General features: G+C 41.7%; 1 protein-coding gene and 1 long non-coding RNA gene across 2 annotated transcripts; one reads left to right on the top strand and one right to left on the bottom strand.

Moving 5' to 3' along the window:
- Nucleotides 1–1,490: 1,490 nt before the first annotated feature.
- On the bottom strand, nt 1,491–15,417 carry LOC308060391 (uncharacterized protein C7orf57 homolog). Its single transcript, XM_080379071.1, has 4 exons — nt 15,060–15,417; nt 10,504–10,604; nt 9,341–9,477; nt 1,491–8,400 (listed from the first exon to the last, which is right to left on the bottom strand). The coding sequence occupies exons 1-4, from the start codon at nt 15,075–15,077 to the stop codon at nt 8,294–8,296; spliced, it is 363 nt and encodes a 120-aa protein (XP_080235197.1). The 5' UTR covers nt 15,078–15,417; the 3' UTR covers nt 1,491–8,293.
- A 1,491-nt stretch (nt 15,418–16,908) lies between these two features.
- LOC308060399 lies at nt 16,909–19,506 on the top strand. Its single transcript, XR_013926709.1, has 2 exons — nt 16,909–17,405; nt 17,610–19,506. It is a non-coding gene; the product is annotated as an uncharacterized lncRNA (long non-coding RNA).
- The last annotated feature ends 3,561 nt before the right edge of the window (nt 19,507–23,067 follow it).

The raw sequence follows: 23,067 nt of genomic DNA on the forward strand, positions 1-23,067 counted from the left end.
CTTCAAGAACTTCCAAGACCTGCTCATCATAGCAGTATGATATTCCCAGTTGATGTTTATCCAGTTGAAATCTCCCATAAGGACAAGCACTACTGATCCAGAAATTTCTCCTAATTGCCTATAGAGTAACTCCTCAGTGCTTACATCTTGGCTAGGCAATCAGTTGTAGACACCCACTACAACATCTTTGTTTTCCACACCCTAATCCTCATCCAAAGGCTCTCAACCACATCATCACTAACTGTAAGGGCTGTACAATCAAACCTCTCCCTTGCATACAATGCAACTCCCCCACCACACTTGCCCAGCCTATCCCTCCTGAACAGCCTGTAGCACTCCATCCCAGCACTCCAATCATAGGAACCATTTCACCAAATCTCACTAATACCAATGATACCGTAGCTCTGGGAACTGACCAACAGTTCCAGTTTATCCTGTTAGTTTCTCATACTGCATGCATTGGTGTATGAGCATTTCAAATGCTCCCAGGGGCAGCATAAAAGTTCCCACTAGCATCGCTACCCTCAAGCGTTGGCTTACCTTCAGCAATCCTGTTGGTATCCTCTTCCACCATTGATTCTAGTGTAAAGCCCTCTCAATCATTCCCACCAACTTACATCCAAAGATGTGTTTTCCCCATCGGGACAGGTGGATCTCGTCAGGTCTCAGCACCGTAACACTTTCCTCTACTTGAGAAGTACTAAGTTAGTTGTACCTAACTTGGCAAAACAGGCACCAGTGAGTATCATTGCTGGTATCAAATTCAGTGTGTCAACCAACTAATAGCTACAAAGCATATAAAATGCAGGTCTGCATTTTGGATGGAAAACAAGTGTTAATACAAAGACCACCATGTGGGTCTGAAAAATTTCCTCGGAAACAGAACCTGAGCTGCCTGACTAGTAGCTTACTCTGCCTCTGCGCCAGCCAGTGGTAATGATGTAGTATTTAAAATAAAAAATCTACTCAACATCAATCAAACCAACACAACAGAGGGCTAATCTTCATTATAACAAAAACCTGATTTATGTCTGGCATCCTAAACATACACAGAAACCTGGAGAGTGTGACACTACCATCTTAGGTCAGATGATCTTTTAGGGTTACAAGCTTGAGCATCAATCCACAGGTTTTAACACACTGCATCACTAAAGCAGCTAGCCTGCAACTGCTTGTTAATTCACAAAGTTCTCACAAGTCCCCTCTGCCTAAACAAAAAGAACAGATTCTCCACAATTAAATAGCTCCTAGCTAAGCTCAAAGTTTTGCAAAGCAAGGGAATATAAAATACACCCTTGGCTCCTAAAGCTAGACAGGCAGGCACAGCACAACTGTCACCGTGGCATCTCCAGCGTTACTTTGATACGGCTGACCCTGCTAGAGCTACATCAATTAGCCTGAGAAAAATAAGCAAAACTAAGCTGTGAATTCAGCTTGCACCATTTTTAGTTCTGAAAGAGTACCTGTTCCTCATAAAGCACCAGTGAAAACATTTGCAAGAGGAACCCATGGCATTTAGCTACAGAAGTAACATTTGCAATGGAAATAGAGCTACAATCCCACAAGTCTGAAATTATAAGGAGCCTACAAAGAGAGACTGCAAAATTTACTTAGCTTGACACATACCTTCCTGTGTCTATCTTACAGAGTCAAGTCCCCGGTTTTTATGTGAGAGACATAGGACAAACAATAGTTCTTCTAGAGAAGATATACTTAATCTGGCAGAACTGGTTCAAGCTGGAAACAGACAAATTTAAAATGATTAAAGGATTACCCTTTTCCATCAATTAGCAAGAAATCTAAAGCAAAACCAAAGAAAAAATCATAAAACACTCTGTAAGCATAAACATTGTTCACACAGTAACTGAAGACATTAAATCCAGAATCCTTCAACACAATTTTAAAAATAGTTTTTCCTACCAGAACCACACTGTAGTTTGTCGTAATAGGGAATTCTTGTGAGACAGAGCAACTAAACCCTTCTGTCCATCAGGAGGGTAAACACAATGGGCACAAGACATTGCTAAGATGCATTTCTTACAAAATCATGTATTGGACATTTAGAGTAAAATCTCTTAATATCCTGTCTCACACCAAAGGACTTTGTATGGGAATATAAAAGAGAGAAATGCCCTGCACACAGGTGCATTTCTAGCCCTTAACAGCATACAAGAGAGATTGCTTAACAAACTAAGAAAAACGTCACCTGCTCAAGTTGTTTAAATCTCTAATAGGTAAAATAAAAGCACAGCCTCCTAAGGCATCTTCTGTTTTTCTGTTCCTTGAACAGCATACGTGAAAGCTATGGTAGTAGACAATCCAAAATAAGGACCTTAGAACAACATTTTAATTCTGTGGAAGAAACTTTTCTTTTAAATAGGAATATTACCTACCCCTTGATCTCAGGGTCCACTGAAAAATCTGCTTTGGCTTTCAGGAGGTTTCTCATTAAGCTATATATTAAGAGAACAGTCAATGTAAATTACTTATTTTGTAAATAAAGAGCAATCAGGTTACTGTAGTTACCACTTTGTCTGAAACGTTCAATAAATAATGCAGCTCTATGACTAATAATCGGTAGTAACCTTTGCTCTCAGTAATCTCCAGAAAACTTTTTTAAAATTTAACTTTAAGCTTCCTGGTTTTGTAATCTTTGGGTTTTCATTCAATTTTTTATTTTAGTGGGAAAAACACCTCAAGTATAATTATGAAATATGTTAATGTGTTACTTTAGAAGACTGAAAAATACACAACTACATAGTGGGATTATTACAACCATAAATTGCAAAACCTGCAACTGGCCTCACTTTACAAACTTTTATATTGCATGGCTGAAAACTTACATCTATGGAAAATAAGGCTGGCTGTTCTTTTATAACCAAAAGTATAATCCTTCCTGCTTACTATATATCATTTTATAGTCAATTGGTCAAATAATTCAGTGCAGCTATTCAGACACATACCTACTGCATTTTGATTCTTCTGTCGTTCTGCATATTTAGTATCAGTAAAACTACTAATAGCAGGACAAAACATTCTAAGACTGAACTCCCGTATTTCTCCTTCTAGCTTTTTTCCAGGCTATAGCACAATATGTAACTACATTCTGAAAAATAATCTGCAGAGGACTGCAAAAGCAGAATATTTGCTGACGGAAAAAAAATGGCTTCATCCTACATCTTTTACAACTAAGTCTGCATATTCAGCGCAGATTTAAGTGTTTAGGAAACAGATATGCTAAAGTCAATGAACTTTTAGATGCGTAAGAAATGCATCAGCCAATTCAATTTTTGTTTGCATTGCTACACAATGAAAGTTAATGCATATATACCCTTGATCTGCAAACGTGTTTATATTTTAGTCTAAAAAGACATAAATGGTAAGAATTAAGTATATATTTAGTCACATAAAAATTAAAACAGCCATTAGACTTCACTACAGTGAAATGGTTGCATGTAAAAGGAAAATTAATCTTCAGTACCTAAACTGCCAAGTTATTTTAAAATCTGTATCTGGAATTCTATTTTTAAAATATTCCAGGTATTCAGTATACTTGGATGATTTCATAAAATGTAATTGCACTTTTGTCTTATCTTTGGGCTTGCAAAGCAATCAGTATTTAAAAAAATATAAAAATCTCACTTATTACTAAAAGGCATTCAGGTCAGAGATGAAGCACAATGCAATTAAATAAACATTTCAGCATTTAAAACACTAAGGCTAGACTTTGTACAGAAGTGCCCAGCTTTTTGACTTCAGCATGTCTCTGAAAAACAAACACTGAAAACCCCTCCAGACCCAGAACCTTCCCCTGCTTTTATATGGAACTGCTGATGACTTTGAAAAGCGCCAGTAGCATGACTGCATTGACTCAGAAGTAAATAAAACAACATAATTACTGGGGTAAGGTGAACCTGAGCAACACATTTCCATCCTTGTATTCAGATGGAGCTTTTTGATTTGTTACCCTGCTTTGATTTCATGTCCCTTGGAGAACTGGCAAGTTATGCTTCTTCTGCAGCTCTCCATTATTCTGAACGCACAAACACAAATTCCAGGGTTCTCTACCTGCTCCTATAAAGAGAAATCTTAGGCTGTTAATATTCTAACTCATGGTATTCAAACTGTGATCCAAGAAGACTCAGCTGGCCAACAGTGCAGATCAAACATCTCCTTGGCTTGATTAAGGAAAGCCGAGTATACATTAATGCCACATTAGCAAACTTTTAAGAATTTGAGGAATGTCATGTGAGTATTACCTAATGGTGACCAAGGTAAAAAGAGACAATTTTTACAACAGGATATGGTGTACAATTTTAAAATATCTGAAATCCAGGACCGTAAATACCTCTAAGTACACAGCTACAGTAAAGCAAAACAGCGCTGAATCACCAAGTTAGGATCTCAGCTGTCCTTCTGTCTCTGCCTCTAAGAATTGCCTAAAAATATGACTGTTCTGGAAAAGAACTCCAATACATAGGAATAAGTGTCCAAAAGTGAAGAGGACTCAGACATTAAACAACTCAAAGTAATAAAGTTACATTAGGAAGCTTTGTACAGATCTTAACAAGACGATCAAATAGAAAAGAATTATTAGGATTCTTGTCTGCAGGTCAGCATTATTGCAGCCACACAGGAATTCTTACTTTATGGAGTAGATGTTGAGGATTTGGGCACACCAAGCACCTTCAAGTCTATGTGAATAGGTGATCTATAAATTTGTAAACACTAAGATATCCATTCTAGTTGCTTATGTGGTGGTTGCTGGTTTTTTTTGCCGTAACATTACTGTCTTCAACCTTTTCAGTAGATGTGTACTAAACCCCTTTCAGAAAACTTTCTACAAGAAAAAACCCAACATTGAAATAGATTCCATATATGCTCAAGAACAAAACCCTTCTTACTCGACTGATGAGCATTAAAACCGTTAAGCTACTTAACTCTGGAAAGTTTCATCATCATTTCACATTTCCCCTTTCTTTTATGTTTTGTAACTGTAAACAGTTTTTTTACAGTAAAGCGTGTAACTACAATTAGTATTTGCAATAGAAGTTTTTCCTACAGTAAGAGGAGTCAGGAGATCAAAGTGAGACTGAATATTAGTACTATTGCTGATAGTTATACCCTGAAAGTATGCTACAAAGGGTGTCATACATGTAACTTATTTTACTGTTTCACTGGGCACAACAAACCCAGCCCTCTATTACACATTTTACAGACACTAGAAATAAAAATTATAACCTTATCCAAAGACTCTATCAAATAAAGATAGCTGAATTCATGGATTAGGCATGTTCATATGACTGAATAAATCTAAGAAGTTCATAAAATGTACTTAGTTTTTAGGAGAACATCATGCAGCTACTGGTGATTACTGCATTAGATGTAAAATTTTATTGTTGAAATTCTAACGGCATCAACAACTTCACTGTTATATGTACACGATTTCTTCACATAACCTTAGTCTTTAGTGGTTCTCTATAATGGCAGGTGACAGTTTTTCTACTGGTCAGTTTTAATACTAAGAGCACCAGCTCTGGCATCTCCTTGTACTCTAACCTAGAAAAGTAGATCTCACCAAAAGCTCTGCTTTTACAGCAAAATTAATGGTTTCAATGTATCTGGACATAATCCATAATACAAACTGTAAGTGAAAACAGACAGAAGGCAGTAATTATTCCCCTCGCCCCACAGATACAGCCTGATGTAAGCTTTTTTATATTTGGAAAATGTTGCTGAATAACCAATAACTGTACATTTAGGTATTTTCACATGTTTTACTTACATATTTTCATATGGTTTAGCCTTTTATTTTTGTAAATAAAACGTAGTTGAATTGCTGGTTAGAATGAACAGGAAAGAAATCCAGGTGCTGGGTCTAACATCAACAGTAAAACTTCCACAAACTTTCACTGAAAATTGTGAAGGTTCAGATTAGCAACAGGTTTACCTATTTCAAATCAATTTTCATATCAAAGTTCTAAAGAAAAGCACTATCAAGCCAAATCCTCTAAACATTCTGTTCAAAGAAATATATATTCAGTAATACATCTTAAAATCTTCAGCTCTTGGATTCAGAGGTGTATAATGTACTGAGTGCACTCTGAAAATGAAACTAAAAATTACTCTTTTCCTTATGAAAACCTTCACTTTTCATAGTAGTAGCAAAAAAAATTTACTGAAATTCTAATGGGCTTTATAATAAATATTTAATTATTCATAAGATTTCATGAATACAGCCTAATTCAGGTAGATAAAAGAACAAGTGTTAAAAATATCAGCATATCTAGCTTTTTCAAAATATTCAAATAATTTATATACACTGCTATTTCAAAGTACAAACTGTTTTGCTGGTGTGAATATACATCGGGATCTAGCACATACTATTTTTTTTTTCAGTCAAAACTTCAGGATAAATAAAATTTTTATTTAACAGTTTAAAGTGCAGACATCATATATAGCCTAGTTCACAGCACCGTTACCCAATGATTCATCTTCTATGTATCAAGACTGTAACAAGAAATGCCAGCAGGTCTTAATTTAATTATGTGGCTGAACACTATGACTGATCAACTAGTTCTTCTGCAGCAGGCATAGCAACAGAATTGTCCTAGAAAGCTGAATAGCTGGTCTGGATAAACAGCTAAGAAGCCATCTTTCCAGTGAAGGTTTGCCTTTTTCATTGCAAGGGTCCATACCAGTTTGATTCTTTCTATTTACATTTTATGCCATATCATACAGTTCCCCCCTCACCTTTCTTTATGGCATAGGTCATGAGTATAACTGTACTTAAATAATTGATACTGTGCCTGTGTCTAGTCAATTCAGCAGCAATATGATAACTGTTTAACAGCAGCAAAGGAGCACTAGTCTAGTGTAGGAGAAAACTTCGGCTTTGGGGTTTTTTGTTTATTACATTAAGAAAAATGTCTAGGAAAATGCACTGACAGCTGTTGCCTGTTCTTTAAAATTTGCTGTAATCAAGCACAATAAAGTTCATCCATATTATAAGTCAAATAAACTTCTCAATCAGGAATGAGTTTAACTATAAAAAAGCTATCTGACAAACATGTAAATAGTGGACTATATAAGCCACATAAGTCTTTACTTCCCCAATAGTCTTTTAAGTTACTTCTAACGTCTCTGAAACTGTGGCTTTGACTCTACCTGCAGGTGCCTATTCAGACTGTGATGGCTCTGAATCTACAATAAAAAAAGATTAAAGTTCTTAGGATAACTTCAACCATAAGAATACAAAGGTCAACTAAAATTTTCAGTTTCTCTCACATCAAAATATATACAAATTCCATTACTTTTATTTATTAACTAACAAGAGACAAGCTACCTACAAAGTTTGCAGTATGATGCTAATCTATAATCAAACACAAATGGGTTATAGATTTACATACAGAATGGGTTATATCCCCTGTCTGATGTGTCTTGGACTCGTCCTGCACAAGAGAGAACAGAGAAAGTGCTATCTGAAAAGGGAGCTGCAAGATGCTCATGCTGCCAATGGCTTTGGATGAGCAGACAAAAGTACCCAGTGGGAAGAAAATACAAGCACTACCTTCAATACATACCCGTAAGAATGAAAAGGACAAGGTCAAAATCGAGTCAAGGTACATGCCTGAATGAAACCATACTGTTAAGAGCATTAAAAAAAAAAAAAAATCTCCTTTTACACTGAAATACAGAATCAGTCTCAATCAGAATAGCTATGATTGAAAAAGGAGGGCAATACGAGTAAAGCAGGTGTCATGTTACCTCAGAATCTGTGAAAGAAAAGCATCTTAAAAATAAGATCTATCTATATATCAAACTGTGCAGCATACTGACTTTTCAGCAGGTTTAGAGTATACCTATAATTTTGTTCTCTATGCATAAGTGGTATAACCAAACCAATACCATGACTGCTCTGAAAACTCTTCAGCTTGCTTTATATATCCCAAATGTCTTAAAAGATGAACGCTTCACATTAAAGAAATCAACTATCACCAAATGAATGAATTTGACATTTCAAAAAAATCACAAATCGTTTCAGTTTACTCACAGTAACGGAAAAGAAAAATATCAGTGCACAGGAAAGCTACACTGAACCTGAAAACAAAAGAGTAATATTCAAGATTTTCTTTCATACTAAGGAAGAGCACTTTTAGGCTCCACTGTTGAATTGTGAGGTCATCGCACCTCCTAAGGCAGCATCCTCTGCATGATCAGAGTTTGGATACTGAAGCTGACTTTGAAGAGTGGCTTCTCAGATTGTGCACCCTCTTTCAGGTCCAGACCAAGATCAGGCTTCATCCCATAGTTTTATAGCAGTTTTTCTTCTGAACAATAACACACTTCTGGTTTTCTGTTTGCCTGTTTTCTTCTGATGCTCACCCGGAGGAAGAGGTTCTGAACACACACACAAAAAAAAAAATATTACTGGAAGACAGAGATGAATCCAGGAAATGCTAAATTGCCAGAGAAACTGAATTAACTGCTCTCTAAGACTTTCACACATTGATGTATCAAAGTCAGGGGAGTGATGGCAATCCCCAGTGTATACATAAGCATTCACTGATACAAACAACAAAAAAATTCTGGAGCTTGCAATGTGTATGTTCAACAGCATTTTAATAGATTGCTATAGAAAACGGATGTAACTACCATGGTTACCAAGCCACCGTATAAAGATGAAGCAAAAGGTCTTGGACAGAAGTAACAGGAATTTTCTGCCTTTTAACCTTTATATCTAGAGGTTTTCGAGTGATGTCTTTAATCACTATTACCATTATGCATGATAAAGGTTTAAAATCGTAGGTAAACACTGGATAACTTTCTTTCACTCGAATAAAACTTGCTGCAATGACACAGTCTTCAACAACCTGCATATATTTATGTTGGTAATTTTTTTATGAATGGTCATCTATTTCTTAAGCACAAGTATCGATGACATTTGTCACAGAAGTTTTCAGAAAAACATTTGGGGCCAAATGCTGTTCACAACAAATAGGCAACTAATATTGTACGGACTGCTTAAATTTAGGCAGAAGAACAGCTGTGTGTCTGTAACATTTTACAAAAACGCATCACACAGAAGCCCTTGGATCAGAACAGAGCCTACTTCTGCATTTGTAAAGATGAAAAAAAATCCATGAAAGCCCCAGTATTCACCAGCTACAAACAGGAACACTCTTTTCTTTAGCTGGTTGTAAGGTACTCTAAGCTAAGCATAGTAATTCATGAAGTCTCATCATACTCAGAGTGCACCACACAAATTGTTCAGGCTAACTTCTGCTGTTACCTTGAGATCCGAACTCACTTCAGAAGAAACCACTTTCAATAATTTTACCTTTGGACTGCTCACTATTTTCAGATGTTTTTTGAATCTTTTTTTCACATCCAGTACACTGCTGAAACCAGTCCGTCCCATAACCATTGCCAATTAATTTGCTCAAGTTTACTGCTTCACTTTTTCTCTCAGCAGGCCTGTAAATCCAAACATATTAAGGAAAACAAAGCATAAATAAACCAAAATGGGGATTAGGTGGGAAGATTTTATTTTGCACATAAGGGGCAATAGCCTTATAATTTCTTTCTAAGTAACTAATTATATATTCTACATGTAATCATCTAATAAACAAAACTAACAAAATCAAAGCACATAATGATGTCTGATTCAGTAATGTGTAATCTTACATGAGAAAAGCCACCCATTTTATTGCAATTTTACATGTATAATACTTACACAGTGCTGGTCTTACGAGGTGAAAAAATGAAAAAGGGAAATCATACAAAGAATGCGTAAGTAAAAAAGGCTGACAGTACTCATTCTGTGCTGCATGAAGGTGAACGTTTATCACAGATTTGCTCTCAAGTTCATTAGACAGTTTAATTACTTATTTTGTATCCTTAACAATTCTAAACCATACTGGGATTACTGATCGCTCTGCAATAAATTTTTAAGACAAAGTACACAGAAACAATTCAGTTGTGCACACAACTGATGATGTAATTACATCACATCACAGATGATACAACAATTTGCTTAAAAGACTTATCTTCCAGATGTTCATTACAGTATTTTTGCTGTGCCTGACCTTATATGGGCTACAGTTTATGTTTTCTTAAAATGGTAGTCTTACTTGTGTCTCTGTAACCTATGCTTACAGAACTAACAAGGTATACTTGTTATTTCACTGGTATTGAGAAAAAACCCATACAATTTAGAATACGATGAAAGTGCTACATGAAGACATGCAACAGTATGCTTAGTTTTCCTAAAGTAAATGTATATTGAATAGCTTTTCCATATGAGTTAAAGTTCTACTATTATAGTTGTTTGTAAAATTATTTTAGCATCGCACATGACGGCAAGTTTACTAGCAGTAAGGATCCACGAAGTCCATACACACATCTACTGATCCCTGCAATTTTACAAGGAGTAATACTACTTGCATGCACAGATAGTTGCAGGCTTAGGAGTTTAACGGATTTCATAAGTGTACTACTTACATAGGTGGGAAGGAAAGCTTATTTTTCCCACTAAATTCCTTGTTTGTAGAAACATTCGGCATTCTGCTTGGGTATTTAGGGTTTATAGCTGGGAGCTTTACCTGTGTTGAGAGAAATCTTAATTTAATAAAAGGAATTATGATAATAAGGATTATCTGATAATATAACCTTTGCTTTTGAAGGTTATATTAAAGGTCCTAAATATCTTCAAATACAACTATCTTATCTGTGTAATTTCCATAAGAGTAGAGTATAAAGGAATAGCAAAAAATAAAGCAGCACTTTAGTTATTCTAGGTGAGATCAGCTGTTTGTTCAATATGTCAATAATGCAAAATGTGCTCTCCACAAGCTTTTCCCTCACAGTACACTTTACCCAAAGTTAAGCTTCAAATTGAAACTTACCCATTGCAACCTCTCACCTGGGCTCATTTCTTTGTATGCAGTGTACAAAAACATCCTAGTCTTACTAAAGTCAACAGGACCAGACATTCATTTCCTTTTTAATTACTAGTTTTTATATTTTTTTTTTAATAAAAAGGATAGAACATCCCATATAAGAAAACAGTTGTGGTACACTGAACAGAGGTTTGAAATTTGAACAAACACAGCTATATTGGGGGAAGCCTAGAGCAGAAAAGTGTATTTTACTTTTATCATCTTTCACTTGCTAATGATCACTAAAGAAACTCAGTGTTAACTGAAATACAGAAAGATGACATCGAGAAAGCCAGTGAAAGGACATCACAAAATCTAGGCCTGAAAGTTGGAAAACTGAAAAGCAATGAAGAGACATTAGCAACACATATCAAAGCTGTTTATTATAACTTCGATCAAGATCAATAGCTGCTCAAAGGTCAACTTACTTCCCTCCTAAATAAAAGCATTAAATTAAATATCCCAAACAACTCCCAAATATTTTTCACTTACAGCTGCTAAGAAATCCTGAGATTAAAGAAAAAACAAAACATCTTTATAGACTATTCACAGCTTCCTTCACTGCATGAAGGGGGGAAAAATCCTAAAGATAGCACAAAGTTTTCAAAGCTTTTTAACATTATTTTGTATTATACTAATAAATCCTTTTAATTAGAACCTACATATTATTTGAGCATTCTCTCTTTTAAACATGCAACACTCCTAGGAGAGTCCCATGGGGTAAAAGATACTACTTGCAGGTTATTTTAAAAAACAGGACAGGGTAACTAGAAGTGAAATGTATTACTCTATAAATTTAGAAGTGTACAAAGGATAAAGATACTTCCCACCTATGTGGACATACCTACTGCAATACAGGTAACAGAACAAAAAATCATGAACAGAGTACAAAAATCAGATGCATCAGCTTCAGTTGCACTTGGATTGCAGACACTACAAAACAACTCCCATGAAACCATCCACAAGGAGATGATTCCAAAATAGATGTAAATACACCATAAACTTCTCAAGAAGCCCATGCACATTTAGTATGGAAAGAGCAAAGAAACGTATAAGGGCATTTGAATACATCTGATCAGTGAACCAATTAAAAGAAGCAGACCTGAATGTTCAAAGAGTGTAAGTTTTCTTATTTTCCAGGAGAAAACGAAGCCTAGGACAAACAGTTCTACTGATTCTGAAACAGGACATCAGTGCTAACCAACACGTTAAGTCAGTGTTGAAATCCCTAAAGACTTCAGTGGAGTCCAGGTTTCACCAGGAGTTCCAGAATCTGGTAAAGATTGCAGCCTGACTGCAGTTACGTTGAAGCTTAAAGAGATGAAAAACTGGGACACCTGTCAAGGAAAAAAAGATGAGACTAGCAAAAAAGCATGCAGTGATGTCAGAAGCAGTGATGTCGGGTGAAGAGGGGTGTCTGCTGTCCAATCTGGACGTTACCAAAACATGTTAGCCTCTTAGAACTACTTTTCAAATCCGTCAACACCGTTCTCTGCTGAAGCAGCCTACTTGTGCTTTACATTTCAAAAACGCTATCCTACTGTGCAAAAATTGCAGTGCTGTCTTCCATCTATCACTAAACTGTACCATTTCAGATCTGACATACCATGGAAGTTTCTGATCCAGGACGGTTACCAACAGTTTCAACTAACAAAAAGAATTTAATTAGACAAGTAGAGATTACCAAACTCAGGTAACTTTTTTTCAAATATTGAAGGCATGATGGCACACGGGGCAACACAAAAACGATTTGATAGGCAGGATATATAAATAGTAGATGGAAAGAGATGAGACTCTCCTCTTGGCACCAAAAAGAAGCACTAGAAAAGGAAGCCTAGTAATTAATGAGTTAATTAAAGGGCAGGGGGAGGGGGGAAGCCTAGGGAGATTTTGTCTAGATGACAAAGACCCAAGTATCAAAACTAAAGTCAAGGGGAAAAAAAAAAAAGGCAAAAAGAAAGGCAATGCGAAAAGACTTGAAGGCTGCTAGCAAGTCTTGCACATTGTTTTAAATGTTGTCTTTCTTTTATTGGGATTAAATGAGACAGGCTAGCATAAATTACAAGTTTCAAAACATTCCCTACTGTTCAAACCAGCTAACAACTGAGAAAAGGAGCAAGGGAACAGACAAGAATTTGGTTTTGGAGGGCACCTACAGTCCCACCAGATGCTGTTTGTTACTTTACTGGGCAAATTCAGCATTAAAAGCAGACCCTTGTGGCCACTATCTCAATGATTATAGCTGAGGAGGCATCTTCACTTTGAGAAGCCTCTATTTAATAGCCATCAACCTTCCCAGGTGAAGCAAACTATGTAGGACATTTTTTACATGTTCTTGGTTTAAAGCATTTTCTCCCTTTGTGAAGAGATGGCAATGACGTATCCTAAAAATTACTACCTACACTTATTATTAATACACATTTATTAGTCTCAGATTCAAGAGCCATAAAATGTGATATGCTTTGTGCCTGGCTGGCATACAAAGAACAACGGATACTTGCTGCCAGCATGGGAGGCTAGAAGCCCCCAGATTAAATCCTCGCTTCCCCAGGATCAAAGGAAAAAAATCTAGATTACTTTTCAAATCTCTCTCTGAGGTAAAATTCTGACCTCAGATGAGTAATCCTTTTGCTACAGTACATATATACGTAAGTATGTATGCATATTTACACATACATTTCAGGCAAGTGCCTAAAAGAGACAGCTTCAGACACAAAGTAGTAATCTTACCCGTGCTGCAGGAAGATTGCCTAATACTGATGCTGACCCTGATACCACCTTCAGCTGATCTCCCACTCATACACAGGCCCACCTATTTCTTAAGGTCACAACATTCTCAACCCAGCCTGGCTGGTCCACGGGATGCATAGGTGAAAGGATGCTTCCACCTGGGCTAGTAGTCCATCACTTTGCCATGCACACAAAGGCTGAAAGCCTTCGTGCACTAATTTGCTGCTTCACAAAATTTCCAAAAGAACAAGAATTATCACCATTAACTAAGGTGTTACAGAGGAACTACAAGATCCATCCCAAGGCATGCAGAAGCATGTAATGGTCCCCCTGATCTCCAGTCTTCCTCTATGCAGTGACAACCATAATATGAAGAACAGCTGAGATTCTAACAACCCAGAACAAAGGGGCATAAGGGCTTAAAGCTCCAAAGCAAGGCCCCACTTGGGAACAATGTTTTTCAAACTGAGTCAAAGAGGTACCCTCAGAGGTTGAAATGTCTTTGTGCTTGCTCCTAAGGGTACCCTTTGGGATTTACCTCTGTGATTACATATCCCTCACCTGAACAACTGCTTAGTCAGACTGGACTGAAAAATATTTTCAGTATGTTCAGTCCCAACACTCAGAGGTAATTTTCTGCTGCAGTATCAACATGCAGTCAAACAAATAAATTGAACATTCTTAAAAAATTTGCCTATGGTGTTTTGGAATACACCTCTTGCATTTCAAGATACAAGAGGTAGGTGAGCAAACTAAAATCAAGACTGTTTGGTAAGGCCAGGTCCGTTGTCTCACTTGAAGACTCTTCAGGAAGGTACTCTTGAAGCACAGGTTAAAAACCTCCTATAAAAGGAGATACAAAAAACAGCTGTGAAAGAAGCACCAGGGTACAAGAAACGTACTCTGCTGGGCTTCATCTAGAGGGCAAAATGTTTCAGAGCACTTTTTTCCACTTGGCATCTTCTAGAAGAGCTCTGCAAAAGGATGAAATGCTGTCATTCAGACAGACCGCAGGAGGACACCAGGTAAAATGGCTTGGGGGTGGTCAAGGTGCCTAGAGCTCAGACAGTACTTGAGGAAACTCAGTCGGGTAGGAACCGGCCAGCGAAGAGCCCATGATGATGGCACTCTCCCGGCAGAGCTAAGCCAAAGCCAGCCATCAGCTCCATGTCCCATCCAACCCCGCCAAGACCTTCCCAGCATCCAACCAAACAGCAAGTTCTTCACCTGGCACCAAGAAAAAAGTGCCCACTCTGACCTGGCTGCAGTAGATGGCCTGGCCCCCCGGCGTCGGCAGCTCGACCCTGAGCTACGCTACCCATAGACACCATGCTGGGGGCAAACGAGCGGGATGGGCGCTGCAAGGGTGCCCAGGCGGCCGCGCCTTACCGTGCCGTTGGCTGCCATCCCGAGGGAAACCCGCCAGCAGCACCCGGCAACCTCCCCCGCACGGCGGCACCGACCGGCGCCAGCAGCAAGCGACAGCCACCACCCCGGGGTAAAGACGCCAGGGAAAGGAACCCGCTAAGCGGTGCGGCGGCAGCTCCCTCGCTGGCCCGCCGAACAGGGAAAGGCGCACACGGCGCCACCCGAGCACGCTACGGCCCCAGGCCGGGACAGAGCCGCCGCCCCCGAGCGCCTGCAGCCAGCGCCCGCCTCCAGAGCGCACCCCACACACCCTGCCGCCCGGGCACGGAGGCCTAACGGCGCCGGGCGGGGTAAAAGCGCGGGGCGGGGCAAAGACTCGGGGCGGGGCAAGGTCTCGGGGCGGGGCAAAAGCTCGGGGAGGGGCAAGGGCTCGGGGCGGGGCAAAGGCGCGGGGCACGACAAGGGCTCGGGGCGGGGCAGAGCAGCACAGCCGGGCAGCGCTCCTTCCTGGCGCCCGTGCGAGGCGGAGCGCAGCGCGTACTCGCTACAAGCAGCAGCGCAGCCGAGCGAGCTCCGCGCCCCTGCCGGCGCTACCCGTTCCTCATAGCCGGCGCCTGGCCCGGGGAGCGGTGGCAGCCTCCCTCGGCCCTCGCCCTGCCCGAAGAGCACCGCCCGCCCGCTGCGAGGTGCCCTCGGCACCGCCCCCAGCCCACCCAGCCCCGGCCGCTCTCCGGCTGCCGGCCGCGCCGCTGCAAGCTGTCGGCCCGCGACCGGTGGTGGCCTCTAGCCGCCGGGGGGCGCCCGAGGCCCGTGCCGCTCCCCCCAGCCAGGCGGGTGCCGCCGCCTGCCCGCGCCCCCGCTGCGGCAGCCGGGACTTGCGGGGGCCGCTGCCCCTCGGGCGGGCGGGACGGTGAGTCCGTCCCTCGCCCTCCCTCGCCGGCCGCAGCCTGTGGCGGGATGCCTCTTCATCTTTCTCTTCCCGCCCTGGGCTGGGCAAGCGGTGCGTGCCCCACCGGTCGGTCGCAGAGCCCGGGGCGGCGCTGGGACCAGCGAGGGCCGAGCCCCTCTCGGGACCTTGGCTGGGCTTGTGTCGGCGGTGCCGAGCAGGGTCAAGGTTTTGGGGCGCAAGGCCCTGGGTTCTGTGACCGCGCTGCAGGCTGTCACAAAAATGGCCTTGCTTTTCGTTAATGAGTCTTCTTTCTGGCAGTTTCCATTTTTTGGTCTCGATTTACAGAAAAAAAAACCAGCAGCTGGTATTCCGTAACAGGCAGTAAGGTACCCTGCTGACAATTTTCTGACATCCTTTGCCCAGCACCTGTCTCACATCATTGGCACTGAGGCAGACACAGTGGGGCATCAGCTCCAGGTTGTCCCTGTGCCTTTGTCACTCTCAGTCTGGAGGGAATGGAGACTGCAGAGCTTTGGGTTCACTCAGGGTGTCTGTTGCATGCACCACAACCGATACGGAGAGACAGCCACCAAAGGCCCAAGATCTGAACGGGGTTGTTTGAAAGATCCTCCTCCCTTTTCCCCAAGTGTATGTTCCACCTCATCAGCTGGTGTGGTGGGGGTGGAACATGAGGGCAGCCCGAGAGCTGGGTCAGGAGGGGGTAGAAGGCAGCAGCAGTCTCTCCACTCTCTTCACGAACACCGGGACTAGGCCTAGAAAGGTTTTTGTCTCAGTGAAAATAGGGACAACTCCACTTTGGAACACACTGAGGGAGTCCCAAGCAGTTGCCCTGATACACCTTGTTACAGGAATTGTGAGAGCTTCATGCAGCCAGTATTGCGCTCTGCAGGATGGATTATGTCCCTTAGCTGTCCTGGTTTTCCTTTCGACCCAAACCAGAAGGACACCGATGTTACCTCTTTTGGCAGTGGATTTCACTCATGTTCCTGACAGGTGAGGTTTGCTTCAGAAGCCTGGCCAGCTCCTTACTAGTGGTCTGCAGTAGGAAAAGAAGAACAGGATCCTCGGGGTGATAGTTTCCTAGTAGAACAAAAGTGGCTTGTTTATTCCTGATGAATTGTATGCTGTACACCTTTCCAGAGCTTCCTAGAATACAGAGGAGGAGTTTGTACCTTGCAGAGCTGTGTGTGCTGTCTCTTGGCAGATCACGCTTCAGGGATGCAGCACAGGACCTAGCCACCTGGGATGTTTCTTTGGAGTTCCCCCAGACTTACCAGCATGCATTTACACTTAGCCCTCCTTCCCTCCTTCTCTTCCTCTTTACTCAGTCTGCATTTGTCTGCAAATATGCCACGGAAAGCGCCAGTGACAAGCTGGCTGCTAAAGAAATGCTGCTAGATGGGAGACAGACAACCCCCCTGCACTGCAGACTGTTGAACTGTAGGGGTATAGGCTAGGTAGCAGCTTCCCTGTGTGTACCTATCTGTGCTTTCAGCTGTGGATTCAGGCAGCTCCTGGCAGCCCTTCCAGTAAGAAATACTTGGGCTGCAAGGCTGAAAGGATTTTTATTTTTCAGTTTAGTCTGCTTTTTTCAGCCTTCACAAGACCAGTTATGCTGGTAGTGCCTGCCTCACACATCTAAGTTCTTTCCTTTTTTGTAGGCAATCCACAAGCCAGGGACCTGCTGCTTGCCAGAGCACTGGGGTCTGCAGGCAGGACCAAACCAAACTTCTCCCCTGCTGTGATCAGAGGAACCCAGCTAAGAGCAGAAAGTTCCTGACAGGGGTATGCCAGCCCCCCCTGCTTCAGAGGAACAGGTGTTGGGGTGAGGAAGGGGTGACTTGCTTTCTTCAGGAGAGCTAAGCCAGTTCTCTTAAGCCAAGGAGAGAGGCAGCGGCTAACCTTGCCTGCCCCAGGAGGTTGAGAAGCTTCTGCAGGACAAGGAGCATATTCCAGGGGAAGGAATGTCTGTCCACCGTGGAGCCTGTATGCCATCATGACCACAGAAAGGGGACCAGGCAGCCTGAGGCATCAACCCAGCCTTAGACCAAGTCTGAAGTGTAAGGAGAGCTTTAGTCCATGTACGACATGTGGCTCCCACATGGGACAGCTTGGCAAAGAAAGCCTCTGGAGGACTGCAGCAGTATGCAGTGACACCCAATGGTGTTAGTATAATGCCTCGTTGCCTTCTCTACAAAGCAACTGAAACAGAATGGCTGCCCTGTCACTACTCGCTACTAGCAACAACAGAATCCACAGAAAACCCAGTATCCCTTACTTCCTCCTGTATTTTTATCTTAAGACCAATGGAGGTACTACGCTCCTGAGACAAGGAGGTCATCTCCAGCAGCATATGCTGACTGGTACTTGCACTGCTCCGGTCCCCGAGGAACTGATGAGCCACAGCAAGTCAGCTGAGAGCCCACATAACTTCTTTGGTTATTTCTTTGCCTGTTAGCATTTCAGAATCTTTCTGTAATAAAGTGCAACTTAAGAATGTATCCCTGGCACAAACAAGCATTATAACTTTACCTGCAAGAGCTGTTTCATCTCTACCAGAATTTATGATTCACAGAAAGTTTAAGGCTTATGACCATCATGGTAACAGCTAAGAGCTGGGAAGAGAACCTTTTGGTTTGGATGCACAAAGGCTTTGGCAGCAGGATGCTGTGGACGATTAAAATGCAGAGAAAAAGAAGGTATGATAGGTATGATGGAGAAACACTCTGGGATGATGCTTTGTTAGTAGTGCTTGGCAAGATGCTTCTAGCTGGGCCATTGGATTATTACTGAAGGGAAGGTGTAGTCCACCCAAGCTTCTGCAGTTTTCATATTGCAGTTAATGAATGAGAAGAAAGCTGTGTTTCTCTGAAGTGCTGCAGGCACAGCATAGGACCCAGAAATGCAGTTCCTGATCACATGATGTAGGATGTATATTAAAGTGTGGATGAAAGCCAGTAGTTAGTTTTTACCTTCCTAGGCTTTGCTTCCTATGCAATTCACTACTCTTGGCAAACAGAATTCTTGTTCAGTGGTCCCAGCCTGTCCGTGGGAGACAGGCAATGGACGTGTGCTGTGGTGTGGGTGCTGGTTTTGGGTGCCCTGCCCAGAGGTGACTCTGGGCTTCCATACCTTAGGGAGCAGCCAGCCCTCAGCCTGACACAACCTGGATAGTGCTGAGAAGCCAAAGAAGCAACTGGTTCTGCAAGTGCTGTGGTTTTCAAGGGCTATAGGGAGCCAAGGGAACAGCAGAACTGAAGGACTGAATCTCCTTCAGTAGGAAACAGGCACACAGGATGGACTCCTTTTGTGGAAAGATACTGCTCTGGTACAAGGAAAGTGAGAGAAACATTAAAAAAACCCTCATTTTCCAACAGGCTGGGCTGATCTTCTGTGAGGCTTTTTCTAAAGAAGTTGGGGTTGCTGTGCCCAACAAAAGGACAGGACAGCAGCCTTGGGCTTAACAGTGAGTACAAGTACCTGGACAGTAATATCTGTGAAGCTGGGCCCACCAGTAAATGACTCATTTTTTAAATAAAAACCAACAGTCAAAATTAAGTTCCCCGTTTTATTCTGTGGTGCAGTAGATACTCTTCCCTTTTGTGCCAAAACACCGCATAAATCTTGCAGACACTTAGCAGGTATTTAAAATTAACAATAGAGGAAACACTTCCCTCTAACAGGCAGCCTTAACTGACCCTCTGGACAGGTTATAATGGGCTTTGTTGTCAAGTTTATGATGAAAGCTGATGGATACAGCAGTGTCAGACACTGGAAGAGTTTTACAAAATCCATGTCATATGCACTCATATCAAAAGGAAGCCTAAAAATACAGTTAGATACAACTCAAGGAAAGAAAATGCAGCAAACAGTTGTATGGAAGTACCTTCTGTGACAGGTGCTGTCATGCAGGGTGCCGTTGGGTTGGCAAGAAGCCCTGGCCCAGGAAGAGCTCATGAAGAAATAAGAAGAGGGTGGTGATGCCAGCTGGTGCCAAAGGTTAGCAGTGAGGCAGCTGGAACACTGGAGACCAGGAGATGAGGAAAGCACGCTTATGAGCAGCAGGAAAAGAGGAAGAGGTGGGACTGACTGCAAAGATAGGAAGTGCTTGCAGGGGAAATGGATCCTGGCCCCCTTGTATGATGGGACTTGCAGACCCCATGCTCCTTCTAAGGAGGGCACTGGGCTGACCCTTTCTGAGGGACTCTGAAGAGTACCCAGCAGGGATAGCAAAGGTGGGAAGGCAGAGAAAAGATGAGTAATGAAAGGGGTCCATGGCAAGACAGCAAGCTGCTGGTCTATGCGATTATCCTGCTGAGCCTGGTGATTGCAGTCTGTTCTGTAAACTCCATTTAGAATGTTTTTTTGTGTGTGAGTGAGATCTCCTAAACTAAGCTGGACTAGCTGGTGAGCAGGTGAAGAGCCAGGTATTGGAGACACCTAGGATTTGTGTAGCAGGTACAAGAGAGGGCTGTAAAAGAAAGTTGGTAATGTGTGTATTCCACCAGTGAACTTCCAGCCCAATGAGGTGGTGAGTAAGTGCATGACTGGGTCATTTCTATATTCATGTCTAGGTGAGTGCAGGTATTCCAAGCCAGTGTGCTTGTTTACTAGTCCAAACTGCAGAACAATTGAAAAAGTGCTGCTATAATTTCCCTGTTTCCCCAACATAGTTAGGGAAGCTAGCAATTAAAAAGGTGAAAACGGAGATGAAGAACATGGATTCCACAATGAATAAGGGACTTCCAACACACCTCTACCAGGAGCATGTTATTGTATGAATTTCACAGCTACCTGAAGAGGTTGCTCCTTTCAACCCATGCAAAAACATCATTTAGCCAATGGTTAGTCATTTGTCTAATGCAAATGCCTGAAAGGTAGGACTTCAGACATGAAGTAGTAATCTTCCTGATGTAGCAGAAAGAAGGGAAAGGGGGGAAAATGCTATATGCTGGCTATTAGGTAGTTGTCTTAGAGCAGCAGCAGATAAGATTGATGAATTGAAGGGGGAAATTGTACGATGGAAAAAGGAAAAGGAAGATGCGGAAAAGGAAAGGTATACATGAGAAACAGATTTTAGACAACTAGAAATTCAAACTAAGTTGCTTTAGTCAAATGTTTAGCCCCAGTTAGTTACAAACGCAGAAAGGCACAAGAGGAGGTTGCTGGGAGCCCCTGTGTTTCCCTGAGGGAAACACCCTTGGCTGTCTAGCACAAATCTGGACAGCCAGAGCCAACTAGCTCCACCATACCCCAGCTGAGGCTTGATCATTAGCATTAGGTTCAGTATTATTTTTAAATACTGCACGGCCAAATATTAGAAGTCCCTGGACTTGCATTTTTGCATTGTTGACAACGTACTTTACATCCTGCTGATGTTGGGGCAGCAAGCACGTAGCAGTGGACCTCAGCAGGCAGCCTGCAGACTGCCTCCCTGAAAACCACTATTTTAGCTGAACTGGAAGGACCAGCACCTGTTGCCTAGGTACTGAACAAACACCTCCTGCAGAGCTTTTACTAAGGTTTTACTCACAAAACCTTAGTGCATTTTTTAAACGCTGACCTTTGCTCATGCTGTATTATCTAAAGAACTAGAAACATTAAAATTACCACAGGAGGTCACTGCTGTGCAGTATATATGTATATCTGGCAGAGCAATGAGCACCATCATCCCACTTTTGAAAAGATGCTGTTAGCTTACAGAGAGGACTAACCCTTGGCCCAGGGAGCATAAAATTACATTGCCAATACCTATTCTCAAACCTATGCTTGCTGGTAAACCAGTACCTTTAGGTATAGTGTGTAAGACCCCTGTGCTAAGGTGAGTACTATATATCTATCACCATGAAACTGTAGATGGCTTACCTAAGCAGAATAAAATTACCGAAGCAGAGCATATAGGAATTCTCATTGAATACATGGAGCCTCCTTGCTCTTTTATCCAGGGTGCCCCCGAATTCAACTGCTGTCAACCAGATTGTGTCTGGTTTACTGACAGGAGTGCTCACAGAATACAGGGTAAATGGCAAGGGATGGCTGCTGCTGTATTTGTAGCCAAAGAACCTGTAGTAACTGAGCAAATAAAAGGTTTTGCTCAATTAGAAGAGCTCTATGCCATAGTATTAGTGCTTAGAAATGGTGCACGGGCCATATATGCTGATTCCTATGCTGTATGGGCTAGTGCTACAAAATGGCTAGGAAATTGGGCAAATTCCCTATATATCTCAATATACAGGGAAGCAAATGTTGGCAGCAAATATATTTCCAGTTGTCGTACTATTACTATAGGGCATATAGCAGCACACCAGAAAATGATGGCATTTTCCTAGCCATTTAGTACTCAAGGCCTGCTTTCTGCCTTGCGTGCTGAATGGCTGCATGAATGAGTTGGAGACACTGGAGCATATGGCTTGCATTAGCATGTGAAGACGAGGCTGGCCAATTACTGAGAAACAAACAGATCATATAGTGACAACCAGAGGATTTGATAATGAAATTAAGAATTCTCTATTCAACTACAAGCAAAACTTAGGGAAGGAAAAGTCCTTTGGGGTTCTGGGCAAGTAGACTATATCAGACTCACGACATGTACCTCCAAGGGGTGGAAATTTATTATGACCGTGGCTGAAGTAGTGAGTGGTTTGGATAGTGCTTACCTTGCACACACTGCATCCAGATTGCAAACTGTAGCGTGATGAAACCAATGATTTGCTACACCACCAATGCCACAAGAGATACAGTCAGATAATGGGTCACATTTTAAAAATAAATTAGTACAGGAATGCTGTCTTGGGCATGGAGTTAAGTTGACTTTGCACTTACTCTGTTGACCTTAGTAATGGTAGAGAAGAAAGATGAAGCATGTTGCTTAAAAAAATCAAATGGCACATAGGTGGCACTGATTGAGGAGGAAACTTACGGGACACCATGCAATTCTAAAATCCTGACAGGCAGCAACTGGTAGTCCACTGTATAAAGGTTTTGAACAATCTCCTGTGTTTATCCGGTGCCAGCGGGATGCTTTGAACACCTCAGTGTGGATCAGGTGAGAAATCAACACACATTACTAGGAAAACTCCGGGTTACTTTGCCGTGCTTTTGAGGGAAAGGAACATAGGA

The sequence above is a fragment of the Falco punctatus genome (assembly GCF_963210335.1).
Source record: "Falco punctatus genome assembly, chromosome: 3".
In the NCBI taxonomy this organism is placed as follows: domain Eukaryota; kingdom Metazoa; phylum Chordata; class Aves; order Falconiformes; family Falconidae; genus Falco; species Falco punctatus.

Coding starts and splice junctions, on each gene's coding strand:
- LOC308060391 (XM_080379071.1), bottom strand. Junction 9,478..10,503: donor AAGCTTTCCTTCCCACCTAT/GTAAGTAGTACA, acceptor TTGGATTTACAG/GCCTGCTGAGAGAAAAAGTG. Junction 8,401..9,340: donor AAATAGTGAGCAGTCCAAAG/GTAAAATTATTG, acceptor GTGTGTGTTCAG/AACCTCTTCCTCCGGGTGAG.